The sequence below is a fragment of the Gobius niger genome, assembly GCF_951799975.1.
Source record: "Gobius niger genome assembly, chromosome: 4".
Classification (NCBI taxonomy): domain Eukaryota; kingdom Metazoa; phylum Chordata; class Actinopteri; order Gobiiformes; family Gobiidae; genus Gobius; species Gobius niger.
In genome coordinates this window covers 25,578,265-25,591,387 of record NC_136855.1, presented here as the reverse complement: position 1 = coordinate 25,591,387, position 13,123 = coordinate 25,578,265, and the positions used below count along the sequence as shown (strand labels likewise).

General features: G+C 43.2%; 1 protein-coding gene across 2 annotated transcripts; it reads left to right on the top strand.

Moving 5' to 3' along the window:
- Positions 1-2,548: 2,548 nt before the first annotated feature.
- On the top strand, positions 2,549-12,380 carry onecut1 (one cut homeobox 1). 2 transcript variants are annotated; one of them, XM_079555716.1, is made up of 2 exons: positions 2,549-4,010; positions 7,542-12,380. In XM_079555716.1, the coding sequence occupies exons 1-2, from the start codon at positions 2,936-2,938 to the stop codon at positions 7,826-7,828; spliced, it is 1,362 nt and encodes a 453-aa protein (XP_079411842.1). In that variant the 5' UTR covers positions 2,549-2,935; the 3' UTR covers positions 7,829-12,380. The 2 variants fall into 2 exon arrangements, with proteins under 2 accessions (XP_079411842.1, XP_079411841.1); XM_079555715.1 differs by having other exon boundaries at positions 2,549-4,025.
- The last annotated feature ends 743 nt before the right edge of the window (positions 12,381-13,123 follow it).

Sequence of the window (13,123 nt, the reverse complement as noted above, 5' to 3'; positions counted from 1 at the left end):
AGTATTGATTGGCACGCGGTGTGTGTATCAGGGCCCATAGGCTGCTGCAGACCTGCTCCAAAGGCCAGCCGCTACACTGCATGAGAGCACTGTGCATAGCGCTCAGAGTAGACAGAAATCACTTTGTTTCTCTCACATATTTTATCAGCCTCGTAAATATTTGCGCAAACAGAATCACATGCAATTGTGGTAATCATATGTTTAAAGCAAAGGGGTTTGGGAGTGAGGCTTAACGACGAATCCTGGAAAGTTCAGAGTAAAACAGCAGCAATTGGATGAGTTTGATTTCCTAAAGGGTAATTCGCTTATATGCACTTCTCTTATCTGTCCCCGCCTCAAAGAGATGATCACTATCCATTTCGATTGTTTATAAAAGTTTACTTTCAGCATAATGCCATTTACCGATGCCTTATGCACAAACAAGCAGTAATTGTCATTTTGAAAACCTATAACGCTCACAACGCGGTGTCACTTTGTAGAGCTGCCGAAATATTGATCCACACGGCTCTCTGTGAGTATATATGATGTTTGTGCTGCGGATATGCTGCTGGAGGCTTCACACAATCATGCACCTGATTAGCACTTTACGTTTGTTGTGCGGTTCTTTCAGGTGTCCACTGCGCAGCCCTGAACTTCTGCATGGGCGAGTACGATCTATGCAATTGTTAAGCTCTTTCTCGTGGGATGCTGTTCGACTCTTATTTTCTTTTGAGCCTAATTGAAGTAAATTTTATTTGAAATATATCTTCTCAACGCCGTGCGTCCCCACAATGAGCGCAAAGCAAATGTCAGCGGCTATAGGGCATGCCTATTCTCGGCACAATGGCCACAGAGGCAGCACATAAACACACATCTCAGGTCGTGGTGACATGGCAGCAGCGTATCGATCCGTATGAGAATGTGTAGATGAGCTCTGCTGCCATGTGAGGCCAGAGCCTGGCCTTTTAGCCTTCTGGCTTTACAGCTCTGCTGCGAAGCAAACCCGCACTACAAACAATACGATAGATTTGTTTCTAGATTAAAAGATACATTTCATAACACATAAAATAGCATCACTATGAAGCATTTCACGCATCGCATTCTTTTGTGCGTAATGAGTCCACACCGTGCGCGCCTTTTGACATTGAAGATTTGTTTTAATTGCTCATACAGTTCAAACTTACTTGTGTTTAGAGTCCATGTTTTGAAAGCACTATAGTCTACCTCTGCTCAGTCCATTATGTGCAATGAACTATACGGTTGACCAGTCACATTTAGATGAATTAATGCCCCATTGTCTCGACACACGTCACACACACGCCGTTGACATTGACTTCACATCAGAGACAGTTTAACTTCTTCTCGTTTTTTTTCTCCTTCTTTTATTTAACTCGTTCAAGCGAGTGCCGCTTCTATTGTGAGGGCCATGACAGATGCAGGGCCCCATAGCAGGTCCTGGACAGGGAAAAGTCTGAAAGGTTAATCTGTCCCCCCGCAGATGTTGGCTTTGGGAGTCTTGAAGCGTCACCTTTGACATGTCCCTCATTCAGCAGGGGTCCAGCAGGACACTGACCGCTGCAAGCTGTCACTTTGGCCGGGCGGAGGACGCCCTATGCCACTGCTTTATGATAAACGGCTCCTGACCTGCACCACGTCCACTCTGGAAACACTTGTCAGGACACTCGCTCATAATGTTACACATAGAGGGCATTGTCATACCACTTCCTCAACATCAGTGTGTTATATGTGGCTTTTGTATTTGTTTTGGCTTTTCCATAATAAACACTCAATTAACAAATCCAAGTCTAATTTATTCAAATGGAGGACTGATAGCATAACTCATTTGTATTAGGATACATTTGGGGAAGTTATTATTTGTTTTGTGTTTTGTTTTTTTATTATTAACTTCGCTCCAAATAGGACAACTGTGCGCCCCTCACACCGCCACACAGCCTGTTGCTGCGCGTGGTTCGTTAGGCCTAATGGCTGAACAATAGACACATCTGCTCATCATTTCTATCAAAAGAAAAGGTACTTCTCGGTTTGGTTAAACTGCCACAGTGGGGGGTGTGACGCATCTGAAACAACCCTCTGACAATGCAATGTAATACAACAGCACAACATGTTGATCCATTCAACATGATAAAATGAAAACCATCATTGTTGACTGTAGGCTACTGCTTTTACATTGTTATATTTGAAATGTACCACAAAAATATAATCCATTGAGTTAACAACCAACTCCAAATGACCCCGGAAGTTTACTTGATTTGGCTTTAATGATTTAAGGAGGACCGAAGAGGGCTCGTTATACCTTAATCACTTAAACATTTTATACATTGATATTGAGTGTCAGATATTGAGGATATTATTGAGCCCCGCGCTATGGGTCAGTTTGTTAGTTTTATGACATTGACCATGCTTTTTGTTGCTAATCTAAACTGAATATGTAGCATAGTTGAACCTGGCCGATATGAAGCTTTTAGCGAGCGCTTTGATACGTCCCGTCCTTAATAAGGTACGTTGCGTCACCACGGATGGGCGTGTATATGGGAGAGAGAGAAAGAAAGCGAGCTTGGGCGAGCCTTGGTGGCTCAGTGCGCATGCGCGGCCATTGATCTGTGCCGCGGTGGAACAGGGGTTGGAGACACACTACTAGAGATGGCGCGGCACCCGACTGGAGCGCAAGGACAGCTGCCTGGCGATGGGGGGGCTTAAATCATAGAAGCAGAAAAAAAATCAGGAAAACGTCAATAAAAAGAGGAGTTTAAATTTCCGTTTCTCAGAACTACAAGCAAAGGAAGGAAAAATAGTGAAAGCGTCAAATTAAGGCACCAGAGGAACAATTCACTGCGAGAAGGAAACGCAACAAAGACAATAAGTTAAGTGGACGTTCTGGGCAGCAGCTAACTACGGTACGTCACATAGATGGTTGGTCCACAGCGCTGCCCGGATCATGAACGCACAGCTGTCGATGGAGAATATAGACCTGCACGGAGTGAGCCATGAATCTATAGCCAGCCACGGAGATCTGTTGAGCGGCCACAGCCCGCATTCCCGTCCCAGCCCTAGAGGTTTGAGCCACCGCGCGATGGGCATGGCGACCCTCCTGGACAGCGGCGACTATCATCCCGGACACCCCGGACACCTGCACTCGGCCATCAGCATGTGCGAAGCCCCCCCTGGCATGAGCGCCAGCAGCACTTACACTACCCTCACCCCGCTACAGCCCTTACCCCCGATATCCACAGTGTCGGACAAGTTTTCCCCGCATCATCATCACCACCACCATCCGCACCATCCTCACGCGCATCCGCATCAGAGGATTCCCGGTAATGTCAGCGGCAGCTTTACGCTCATGCGCGAGGATCGGAGCCTGGCTCCCATGAACAGTCTGTACCCTTCCTACCACCACAAGGACCCTTGCATGGGACAGAGCCTATCTCCGCTATCCGGTTCCGGTCTAGCCAGCATACACACGTCCCAGGCCGGTATCCCCCCATACGCACACCCTGGTGCCGCCATGCCCGGGGAGAAGATGCTTACTCCAAGTGGCTTTGAAGCTCATCATCCAGCCATGTTGGGCCGCCACGCGGAGCAGCATATGAGCTCCTCGGGCATGGTCCAGATCAACGGTCTGCACCATCATCCCCACGCGCACCTTGGCGCCGCGCAGGGCCACGGCCAGGGGCTGGGGGGCAGAGGGGATCAGGCCTCTGGGCCCGGACAGCCAGGGGGGGTTGGCACTGGAGGAGTATCCGCGGGAGGGGGGACTGTTTCTGGGGGGCAGATGGAAGAAGTAAATACCAAAGAGGTGGCGCAAAGGATCACCACAGAGCTCAAGCGTTATAGCATCCCTCAGGCCATCTTCGCGCAGAGGGTTTTGTGCCGGTCCCAAGGGACGCTGTCCGACCTGCTAAGGAACCCTAAACCCTGGTCCAAGCTCAAGTCTGGCCGAGAGACGTTCCGCCGCATGTGGAAGTGGCTACAGGAGCCTGAGTTCCAACGCATGAGCGCACTCAGGCTCGCAGGTGAGCGAAGCCTCGGTAAAGCCCCCTTTTTTTGCTTTCATCATAATAAATGTGTTCCTTGTTGCATGTGAATAATATAGCTTAGATGAGCACGGGTCTTTGCAGTCTAAAATAAGACTATGAAACGTTTTGGGACACTTCTTTCTGTATTTTCATATTATTTGACCTTTATTTAACCAGGAAAGTCCCACTGAGATTAGGAATCTCTCTTTCTGGGGAGTCCTGGACCCAGAGGGAAACCTATTGTACATATTTTTCGTTTTACACGCCAATATTTAGCCGAAGATCATCAAAAAATTTGGACCAAAGTTTTCTTATTTTAATGGCGGGTGGATGAAAAAACATTCCTACAACAGGACGATAAACAATACCCACCGCACTTTAACAAAGTTGTGTCCTGACCCTTGGATGTTTATTGATACCCGTCCTGTTTCTGTCTTTGCACTGATTTTGGGTTTGTGTGAAACAAGTGCTCATGTCATCTTACCTCAAAGTATCGACCACTTGACTGTGTGCGTAAACTGATCCTTAGCTCACAAATCGTTAGGAATGTTTATTTTGGTGCACAGGCAACTGATCAGGCCTTTGTTGTTGTTCGTGATGTAAACAGAACTGGGAATTTAGTTGAACACGTATGTTCAGATGTGTCGGATTAAGAAAAGAGAGGAAAAAGTCTGATTCGGGTGTACAAGTGAAAATGTAATCCACGTTAACCTGGATCAATCTACAATTACGCAACAAAAAAAAAGAAAAAAAAAAGAGGTAGGGTCAATCTAAACAGCCCTTGTCTAATTAGCAGATACAATGGCCGATATTCATTTGTCTCAAAGGTCTACACGAGTCAATTAAAGCGTGCAAAGAGGCCTGAGTCTGGCGCACAAGTTCACCTCATATGTCTTAACGTTGTGTAATCAATGACCCACAAATGTTTTTCTTGTTTTTGTTTTGTTTTTTGACTTCTTACAAAGTGAGGCCTCATCTGCGCTCTGCTGTGGAAAGTGCGCCCACCATGTTTAGCCTAATCATAATTGATTATTTTACAGTTTTGCATCTGCTGATTGTACATGGCCAACAGTCCATTACGAATGTAGTTAGGTGTGACTTTTCAGACCAGTATACGTACTTATAGCAAATTTATTGATTTATTGTAGGCTACGTTTTTCAAAGAGACAGCCTTTACACTAACACCAATGTGGGGAAATTGAAAAAAAAAAGAAAAGAAGCGAGGGTGATAAAGGTGGAACATGTGTTAATTGAATAGTAATTTTAAAATTGTTTTCAAAATTACCGATTGTTTTGGATGGAACCTGGGTTGAGAGCAGAGGCCTATTGATCTGTTGGTTTCTGGGTGAACTGTGTGATAGGGTGCTGAAGTAGATGTGATATACGAATCGATTATAGACTTCTGAAATTAATCTCGGCTCTTTCTCGGCTTTTCCCACGTTCTCAATTATTCTTTAGACGGATTAGAAGAGACAGACGCGCTAAACGACTAAAGACATTGAAATGGGAGCGCATTGGCCTATACTGTTATACAAAAAAAAAAAAAAAAAACCGTTCCTGTTTCTACTTTTATAACAGTATTGAGATTTTATTTTAGCCTTTTCTTTTTTTTTTCTCTCTGTTTTTTTTTTTGAGCATTACCTCTAACCCAGTAAACGTCATGGGTCGAGGGTCCGGTTGAATATTTGCAGCTTCAGAGGTCTGTTTGCTGTTCCTGTGTGAGAACGCGGCTCTATCATCACAATGTCAGCTCAGACCCAGACCTTATGTATCCATGTGACTGTGGAGTTATCTGTGAGGCTGTAATGATTAGCCGGGGCCAGCAGTGGTGTGCGCGCGTATCTCAGGGTGTGTGTGTGCGTGCGTGATTAGTCTGATTACGAGGGACGTTGTTTTTTTGACTGGAAGGCTATACGTGGGCCTCCTGTATACCTGCCTTGTCTTGTCCTGTGCGCTCGGCTCGGCTCCAATCGCTGCTCCTGCCTCTGTCTGCGATGGCCTTCACTTGTACTGATTTATAGCAGACCGTTCATGACTTGCAGCCGCTCTGTTAATATTTACCAGCATTGGAGACAGCGTGCAGCCTGTATGCACTAGTCTACTTTATGGCGGACACACTTGGGCTATAGGCTAGCCTGCACACTGTCAACCACAACTCACAAAGTCAAGACTGTAAATTCCACGAGCCTTTTTTTTATTTTTTTTTGGAGCCATGTTGGTCACTTCCTATTTTATTCATATTATGTGCTTTAATCAGCCTAGCAATTCACTCAGCCTATGTTATTGTTTCTCACGTGCTCTGGTTCCTGCGCATATTATTTCGCGGGCCATTTTCATTGTAGTTTGGATTCCCTCGCGCCACCAAGTATTGACCTTTTTCACTTTTCTATTTTATTTACATTGGCTAGACCAGATACGGGTGCTTTGCCGTTTTCTCATATAGCCTATGTTTAGTTGTTTTTCACTGAAGGCCCTTTCTGTATCTATACATTGCAGCACACTTCTGCCCCCTCCTGGCCCATTGCGCAACAAATAGTCTCGCCCTCAATTAAACAAGGGTTTGGCGATGGGGAAATCATAATAAAATATATCATGATAGCAGTTAAAAGGGGATTTGATTAGCTGTCGATCGGATTCTCCAAGAGGACCATCCAAGTGAGAGTCAGGTCTGTATTGTGTCAGCGGTTGCTTCAGCACCATGGACAGCGCTGACTGTTTCCGGGCTCCCGCGTTTAGCTTGTCTCACAGGGCCTTGTCTGTGTGTGCGTGAAGGAGCTTCTCTCAGGGACTGCGTATGGTGGTGGACTCCCTCTCTACCTTTCAGCTAATAGAGACATCACCAACAGGGGCAGCAGAGCGGATAGATAAGACAGGGAGCAGAACATGGGTGATGATTTTGTATTGTGGATTTCTTGGTCCTGCAGGGAGACCGAATGAAATGAGCAAATGAATCAAAGCTAAACATGTCCTCATTGTAGAGTTGTATTTGATTTATTACGTTTACTTATAACGTAACAAAATTACTGTCTGAACTGTTATAATATGCAAATATTTAGACTTAAACACAAACCTTAATACATCTGTATAATTCTATATTACATTTGTCTCATGACACAATATCAAGCCGAAGTTATCATTTAGTGTCCTTAGTCCTTAGTTCAAGCTTAAAGGTGCATTGTGTAACTTTTTATGTGAAAAAGAAACTTGATATTTGTGCATAATTTACTTTTGTGTGACCCCAATGGCTGTGTGGGTGGATAGCATTGCACCTTTACTTTTGATCACAGTGGTCTACCAGAAACTCTTAAAACAATTGATCCTGGAGTGTCATAGAGGCCACTGTGATGGAAAGTAAAGGTGCAATGCTAACCATTAGGTCACTAGAAGGTCAAATACGCACAAATAAAAAGTTTTGTTTTTCACACAAAAAGTTCCTTATTGCACCTTTAAAGTTAGGCTATATTTACATTTTTCATCATCAGTCTCCTCAGCCATTCTATAATTGCTCCTCTTCTGATCCTTCCTCAGCATGCAAGCGCAAGGAACAGGACCACGGGCGAAACGATCGGGGAAGTGTTTCTAAGAAGCCTCGGCTGGTGTTCACAGACGTGCAGCGGAGGACACTCCATGCCATCTTCAAGGAGAACAAGCGCCCGTCCAAAGAGCTGCAGCTGACCATCGCCCAGCAGCTGGGCCTGGAGCTGGCCACAGTCAGTAACTTCTTCATGAACGCGCGCCGTCGCAGCCTGGACAAGTGGGTGGACGACGGCTCCGGTCACCCAGCCAACGGCCCAAATGCCTGCACCAAAGCCTGAAGACGGACTGACTTGACCAACTCATGGACTGACCTAACCTCGGTGGAAAAGCTTTAAAACTTAAGAGAAACAAAGAGAAACTTAAAGAGACCTTGAAGCAACGTTTTGCCCTTAAACCTGTACTATATTGATATTTATAGTATCCAAAGATGAAAAAACAAACCAAAGACTTCTTGTTGACCTGCTTTAAAATGTTTGTTTCAGCTACACATTTATGTGTATACATACTGCAAAAAGACTATACTTTTACCCCTCTTACACACACTTACTATCACTGGTCTATAGCTTTACTACACCCCACACTTCCCAAGTATTCCTCTATCATCACCATCCTTATCTTTAATCTTAATGGTTGGTTTTAATGATGGGTCCCTAAATGAGGTTTAGTCAGGCTATTGGCAGTTTGATCTGCAGCTGTCCACGCCCCAGAGAAAACAGCCAGAATGTGGAGCCTAGTGGGATTGGCCAATCAACACGAAAGAAAACAAATCCCACAGGAGCTAAAAGATTGTTCTGCAACATTTCATGATCAGTGGACTGTCTGTCTATCTGTCTGTCTGCTCACCTGTCTGTCATCCTCGCAACACATCGCAGACAGACGGAGAAAATGCCCAAAGTACAGTAGAGCGCTAACCCCCGAGCTAGTGACTTAGTATAGTAGTGCTTTCTTCCAACATGCTGAAACGTCAAATCAAAAAAAGCAAAACCAAAGCCTTCTGTACCTTCTTCGATCATACAAAGGATCTTCTCACGTAAGAATGTAATCTGACCAAAGAGTATTTTTTGTAGTGATAATCTTGAGAGTATTTTTCTTCACTTATCGCCAAAGAGAGACTGTTATGTCCGAACTGTTTCCACTCATCTCTAGCTTTAGCTTTAATAGTGTATGATATGATCCCAAGAATCATTGCCTTATAAATGCCTTCTTGAATCAATGAGTACATGTATCTTCACAATCAGTCTTATGAATGTTACTGTGAATGCTTATTGTGAAGATGCATAATCGATCATTTACTGTTCCTGCTTTAAATATCATCAGCCATGGATTAACCCGTTATGTAATTCTTCATCCAAAGATACAGAACACCATGAGATTTTTATTTAATGGGAATTGTACCACTTGGTGACATAAGGATTCAGAGCATCACAGTGCCCCTGTGCTTTATATGTATCTGATTTTTATCTCTTCATCAAACATGTTGGATGCAGGAAATGATGTCAATGATAAAATCACTTTCTGGCACTTACACAGCAATGTCAGTCCATCACTTGAATACAAAAGCATCCTCCCACCAAGCCCCTCCCACCATCGCTTACTATCCTGGACATTCCCGCACTCAGTCGGTAAAGCTATGCATTTCAGCACTAGGAGGAAAGCACTACACACACACAGAGACAAAACAGGGCGCAGAGTAGCATAAGATGATATATTAGCTTGGCCCCTTTGCCGTCATCCTCCTGGTCAGGGTTAGCAGTTCTACATTCATCATAAATACAAGCGCTGAAAGCAAGGAGAGGCCAAAGAGATAAAATGAGCTGCTTCTTCATAATCATCATCCTTTTCATCATCTCTGAAACCAAAAAACAAATACAAAAATTTGTCAAGACCTGCTGATGTTTTATAGTGTGAACCAAAGATGCTACCTCACTCTAAAAAAGTTCCATACGTAATTTCTATCACTTTGATGATACCAAAGATAACCAAAGATTTCTCTCATTGCACGGCCTCAACGAGTGGTGTTAAACTAAAGAATATGTTGTTGTTGTATGTTTCCCCCTTTCTTACCTTGCTCTCCCTCTCCTCCCGAGCCCCCTCCACACACACACACAAACACTATGTGTTCTCTCGCTTCATCTGTGCTCCGATTACAGCTCCATAGATAGTCCTGCTGACGTAGCTTTAGGCAGATTTGCTGATTTAGCCTTAGAAACACACTCAGAAGGTGCATGTGGGTGCAAGTGATGGTTGGATTTTTCTGTCAATCTGTCGATACCAAAGTGATGTTCCTTTTGAAACTCTTTCCATCATCTTTATAGCTTTATTTCCACTTGCCTTTGAGTGTGTATCTATAGGTCAATGTTACTGATTCATTGTACAGGTCAAACATCTTCACATGACAATAGGCCGATGAGCTTCGCATCCATGGGCAGAATCAACTATAGGCAGACATGTTCCTGAAAGTAGAAGCAGATGTGTTGCAATCTTTCTAAAACTCCCAGGATGAGTGCCTTGCTTGAACCAAAGTGTTAAACCGCTGTTGACCTCTCACCTTTGACTCTGTGAATACCTCAGCCTGTAGAAGGGCCACTATTGAAGAAACAAGGAAAAGTCTTTTTTTAATCACACCGTGGTGCTTTCGCCAACGCAACCATGCAATGAAAAAAACATACCAAAGGAGTTTCTGTTGTCCACTTCTACAAATTAAACCAAAGGTCTTTGTTTCCTCCCTTTTCCCTCCTCTTCCTCCCTTTTCTCTCTGCTGTGTGTAGAAAGGCCCAGCACTCTGGCCGTGCATGTCTTTACCAATGTTTCTGAATACCTCATAGTAATAAATCTTTTGAGTTCTGCATTAAGACGTCTATCTGTGAGTAAGGCAGAACTCCTGTCGTGTGCTATCTGTTCTTGTTTTTTCTTTTTTTTTCTTTTCAGATAATTATCTATTTTTTAGTTTGTTTATGGCAGAAGTGCTCTGTTTAGAGTCTCGGCGGACAAGTTTCAGGGTTGATGTGTGAAACTTAGTGGGATGGAGGGAGAAGCGTATTTTTTATCAGACATTGGGTTTTGCCAATATTATGATGTAGACTATTCCTTTTACAGGGTAAAACCAACTGCTGTGATATTGTGTTCATATTTTCCCTTTTCTCTACTTCTGTGTTGTGATTTTATTTAATTGAATTTTGTATTGTTTGACCACTGCTTTAATTTATGCATTTGTAGAAATTCTAGATTTGTATATAGTAGGTTTTTGAAAAAAGAAAAACAAAAAAGACAATTTTATGTTACAGCCTTATTTCCCACGCTTAGATATAACAAAAGAGTAGTTTGTATTTCTCAGCTAAGTCCTAGCCGGCATTTAATGTGTGTTTTAACACTGCCAGAAATCTGACAGTTGATTTGCCAGTGCCAGCAAAGTCATACAGGAGCTACTTTGTTGAACCACAGGCAAGAAGCAGTGTGTATGTGTGTGTGTTTTCTATTCTTTTTAAAAAATCTGTTATTTTATGGGTATTACTGCACATCCAAAGATTTTTAAAACAAACCAAAAAATTGGAAAAAAAATTATGTATAATGTTGAAAAAGCACTGGCATTTGTGAAGTAGACTTGTTGAGTTTTGATTTGCCATTCGCACGGGTATAGAATGTAGAAGGCGTAGGGCTATGTAGACAAGCTTACTCTACCATGTGGAGATCTCCTGATCAATGTACAATCGGAAACATCCAAATCGAGGGCTGCAAGTCCCATTCACTTTGCTTCTCATGCAGTGAGTGAGGTGGAGTGGAGGCTGGGCAGCCGGTCTGCCGGGGGTGGAGCCATGCACCTGGGTCTGTTTTTATTGCCTTGGCACCACCGCCTCACTCCACCTAGTATCTGTTCTTTTGGTACGTACTCATGTATTGACTATGGGCAAAGTCTAATAAAACTGCTTACACCTTTATGAAGGAATCAGTGTGTTTGCAAAAAAAATAACTGTCGAGTACGTCGTAGCGAGAATGTGAGCGAAAATGCACTTGTGTTTAAGTATCTGTATTTTGTTTTGGGACAATTCAATTCTCATTTTAAGATGGCACTAGTGTGTGCGAAGATACATTCCCAAGTTGTCAATTCCAATTTACTGTTGGACAGACGCTCATCTAGTGGCACAAAGTGAGAGTGATTGGCCCTAGATAGCACTTTTTGAGTCTGCTGTTTATTTTATATTGACTGTTTCAATCTGATTATTTATTTTTTAAATATTCCTGAGAGTCCAAACAATAAATTGTTTGTGTGTGCATGTTTTATGAGTGAATTGAGTGAAACACAGTAGACTCCCTCTGATGTCATATTTAGACAGCACAGTACTCTCTATCATACCAGAACAAGTACAATAGAAATAGTTGAGGCATATTCGCTGAGGTGTGAACTTTGCGATACAGTATGAGCCTGTACCTTCAACAAGATCACAAAGTTAAAGTTACTGATGTTAAGGAGTCCCGTAATGATGGGTATAGCTTGCCTACAAGTCTGGAAACAATACTGCGGCGCCCAAGACAATCATCTGGATCTGACACTGGAGAGTTTAGTTTCTCACCCAAAGAGGGGTGTGCTCCAGTGGTTCATATACAAAAATGCTTGAAGGGTTTTGATAAACAAGCATATTTGTGTCATACATTTAGGAACAGATTTTACTGGTAGCTCACCCCGCAATTCATTCAGAAAATTAAATCTCATTGCTCTTGTCAGCCTTGTGCTCCGTCGACCTTGACCTCTTTGTTTTTGTACTCTCTCTGCTCACATTGCTCTTCTGTTTGGCGTGTGTAGTGTGTGTGTGTGTGTGTGCGTGCGTGTGTGTGTGTGTGCGTGTGTGTGTCTGTGTGTGTGCGTGTGTGCGTGTGTGCGTGCACGTGCGTGCGTGTGTGAGTGTCTGAGGGCCAGTACTGTGGGGCTTGCAGATGTGTGCCCCATGTCTCATGACTTGGTTTGTCATTGCTCTTTCCCAGTCTTTGCTACTGCTTTCTCAGTGCCGTGCAATATCATCTGTTGTGATTGCTAAGCAAATGGAAAAAAAGAAAATTGAGAAGCGAGTGATGATGTCATCCAGCTTTTTTCAGTGTTCAAATGTTTCAACATTTCTGTAGTCACAAAATTAGAAATAAACAGTTGGTATTTCCAGCTTAAAAAAAAACCTGTCTTCTATTATTCTTAATCTCAAGTGTGTGCAAGCCTTTTATTATTTTCCCTTTCTGGTCCGACAGCCAAATGGAATCAATAAAACGTCAAATCAGATAAGGAAGCAGACGATAGGACAGACAAAGGCATATACAAAGGGAAACCTGCATGACAAATATAGCCACGGAGATGCAGTACATCCAATTGCAATACACATGTTCCAACTGGAGAAATACAATTTTGAACAAAAGAAACAGCATACCATAATCATAATGCAATAATTACATAATGCCTATTTCGATCAAAATACATGATTCTTACGATTATGATTATGAGTTCAACCGCAACACACAAGCTATTTTTGCTGTAAGTGACTGGAACATTCCTGGAAGATCTAAAAAGCGGATGTTGCTGAAAAGGTTAACAT

Coding starts and splice junctions, on each gene's coding strand:
- onecut1 (XM_079555715.1), top strand. CDS start 2,936: ATGAACGCACAGCTGTCGATGGAGAATATAGACCTGCACGGAGTGAGC. Junction 4,026..7,541: donor CGCAGGTGAGCGAAGCCTCG/GTAAAGCCCCCT, acceptor ATCCTTCCTCAG/CATGCAAGCGCAAGGAACAG.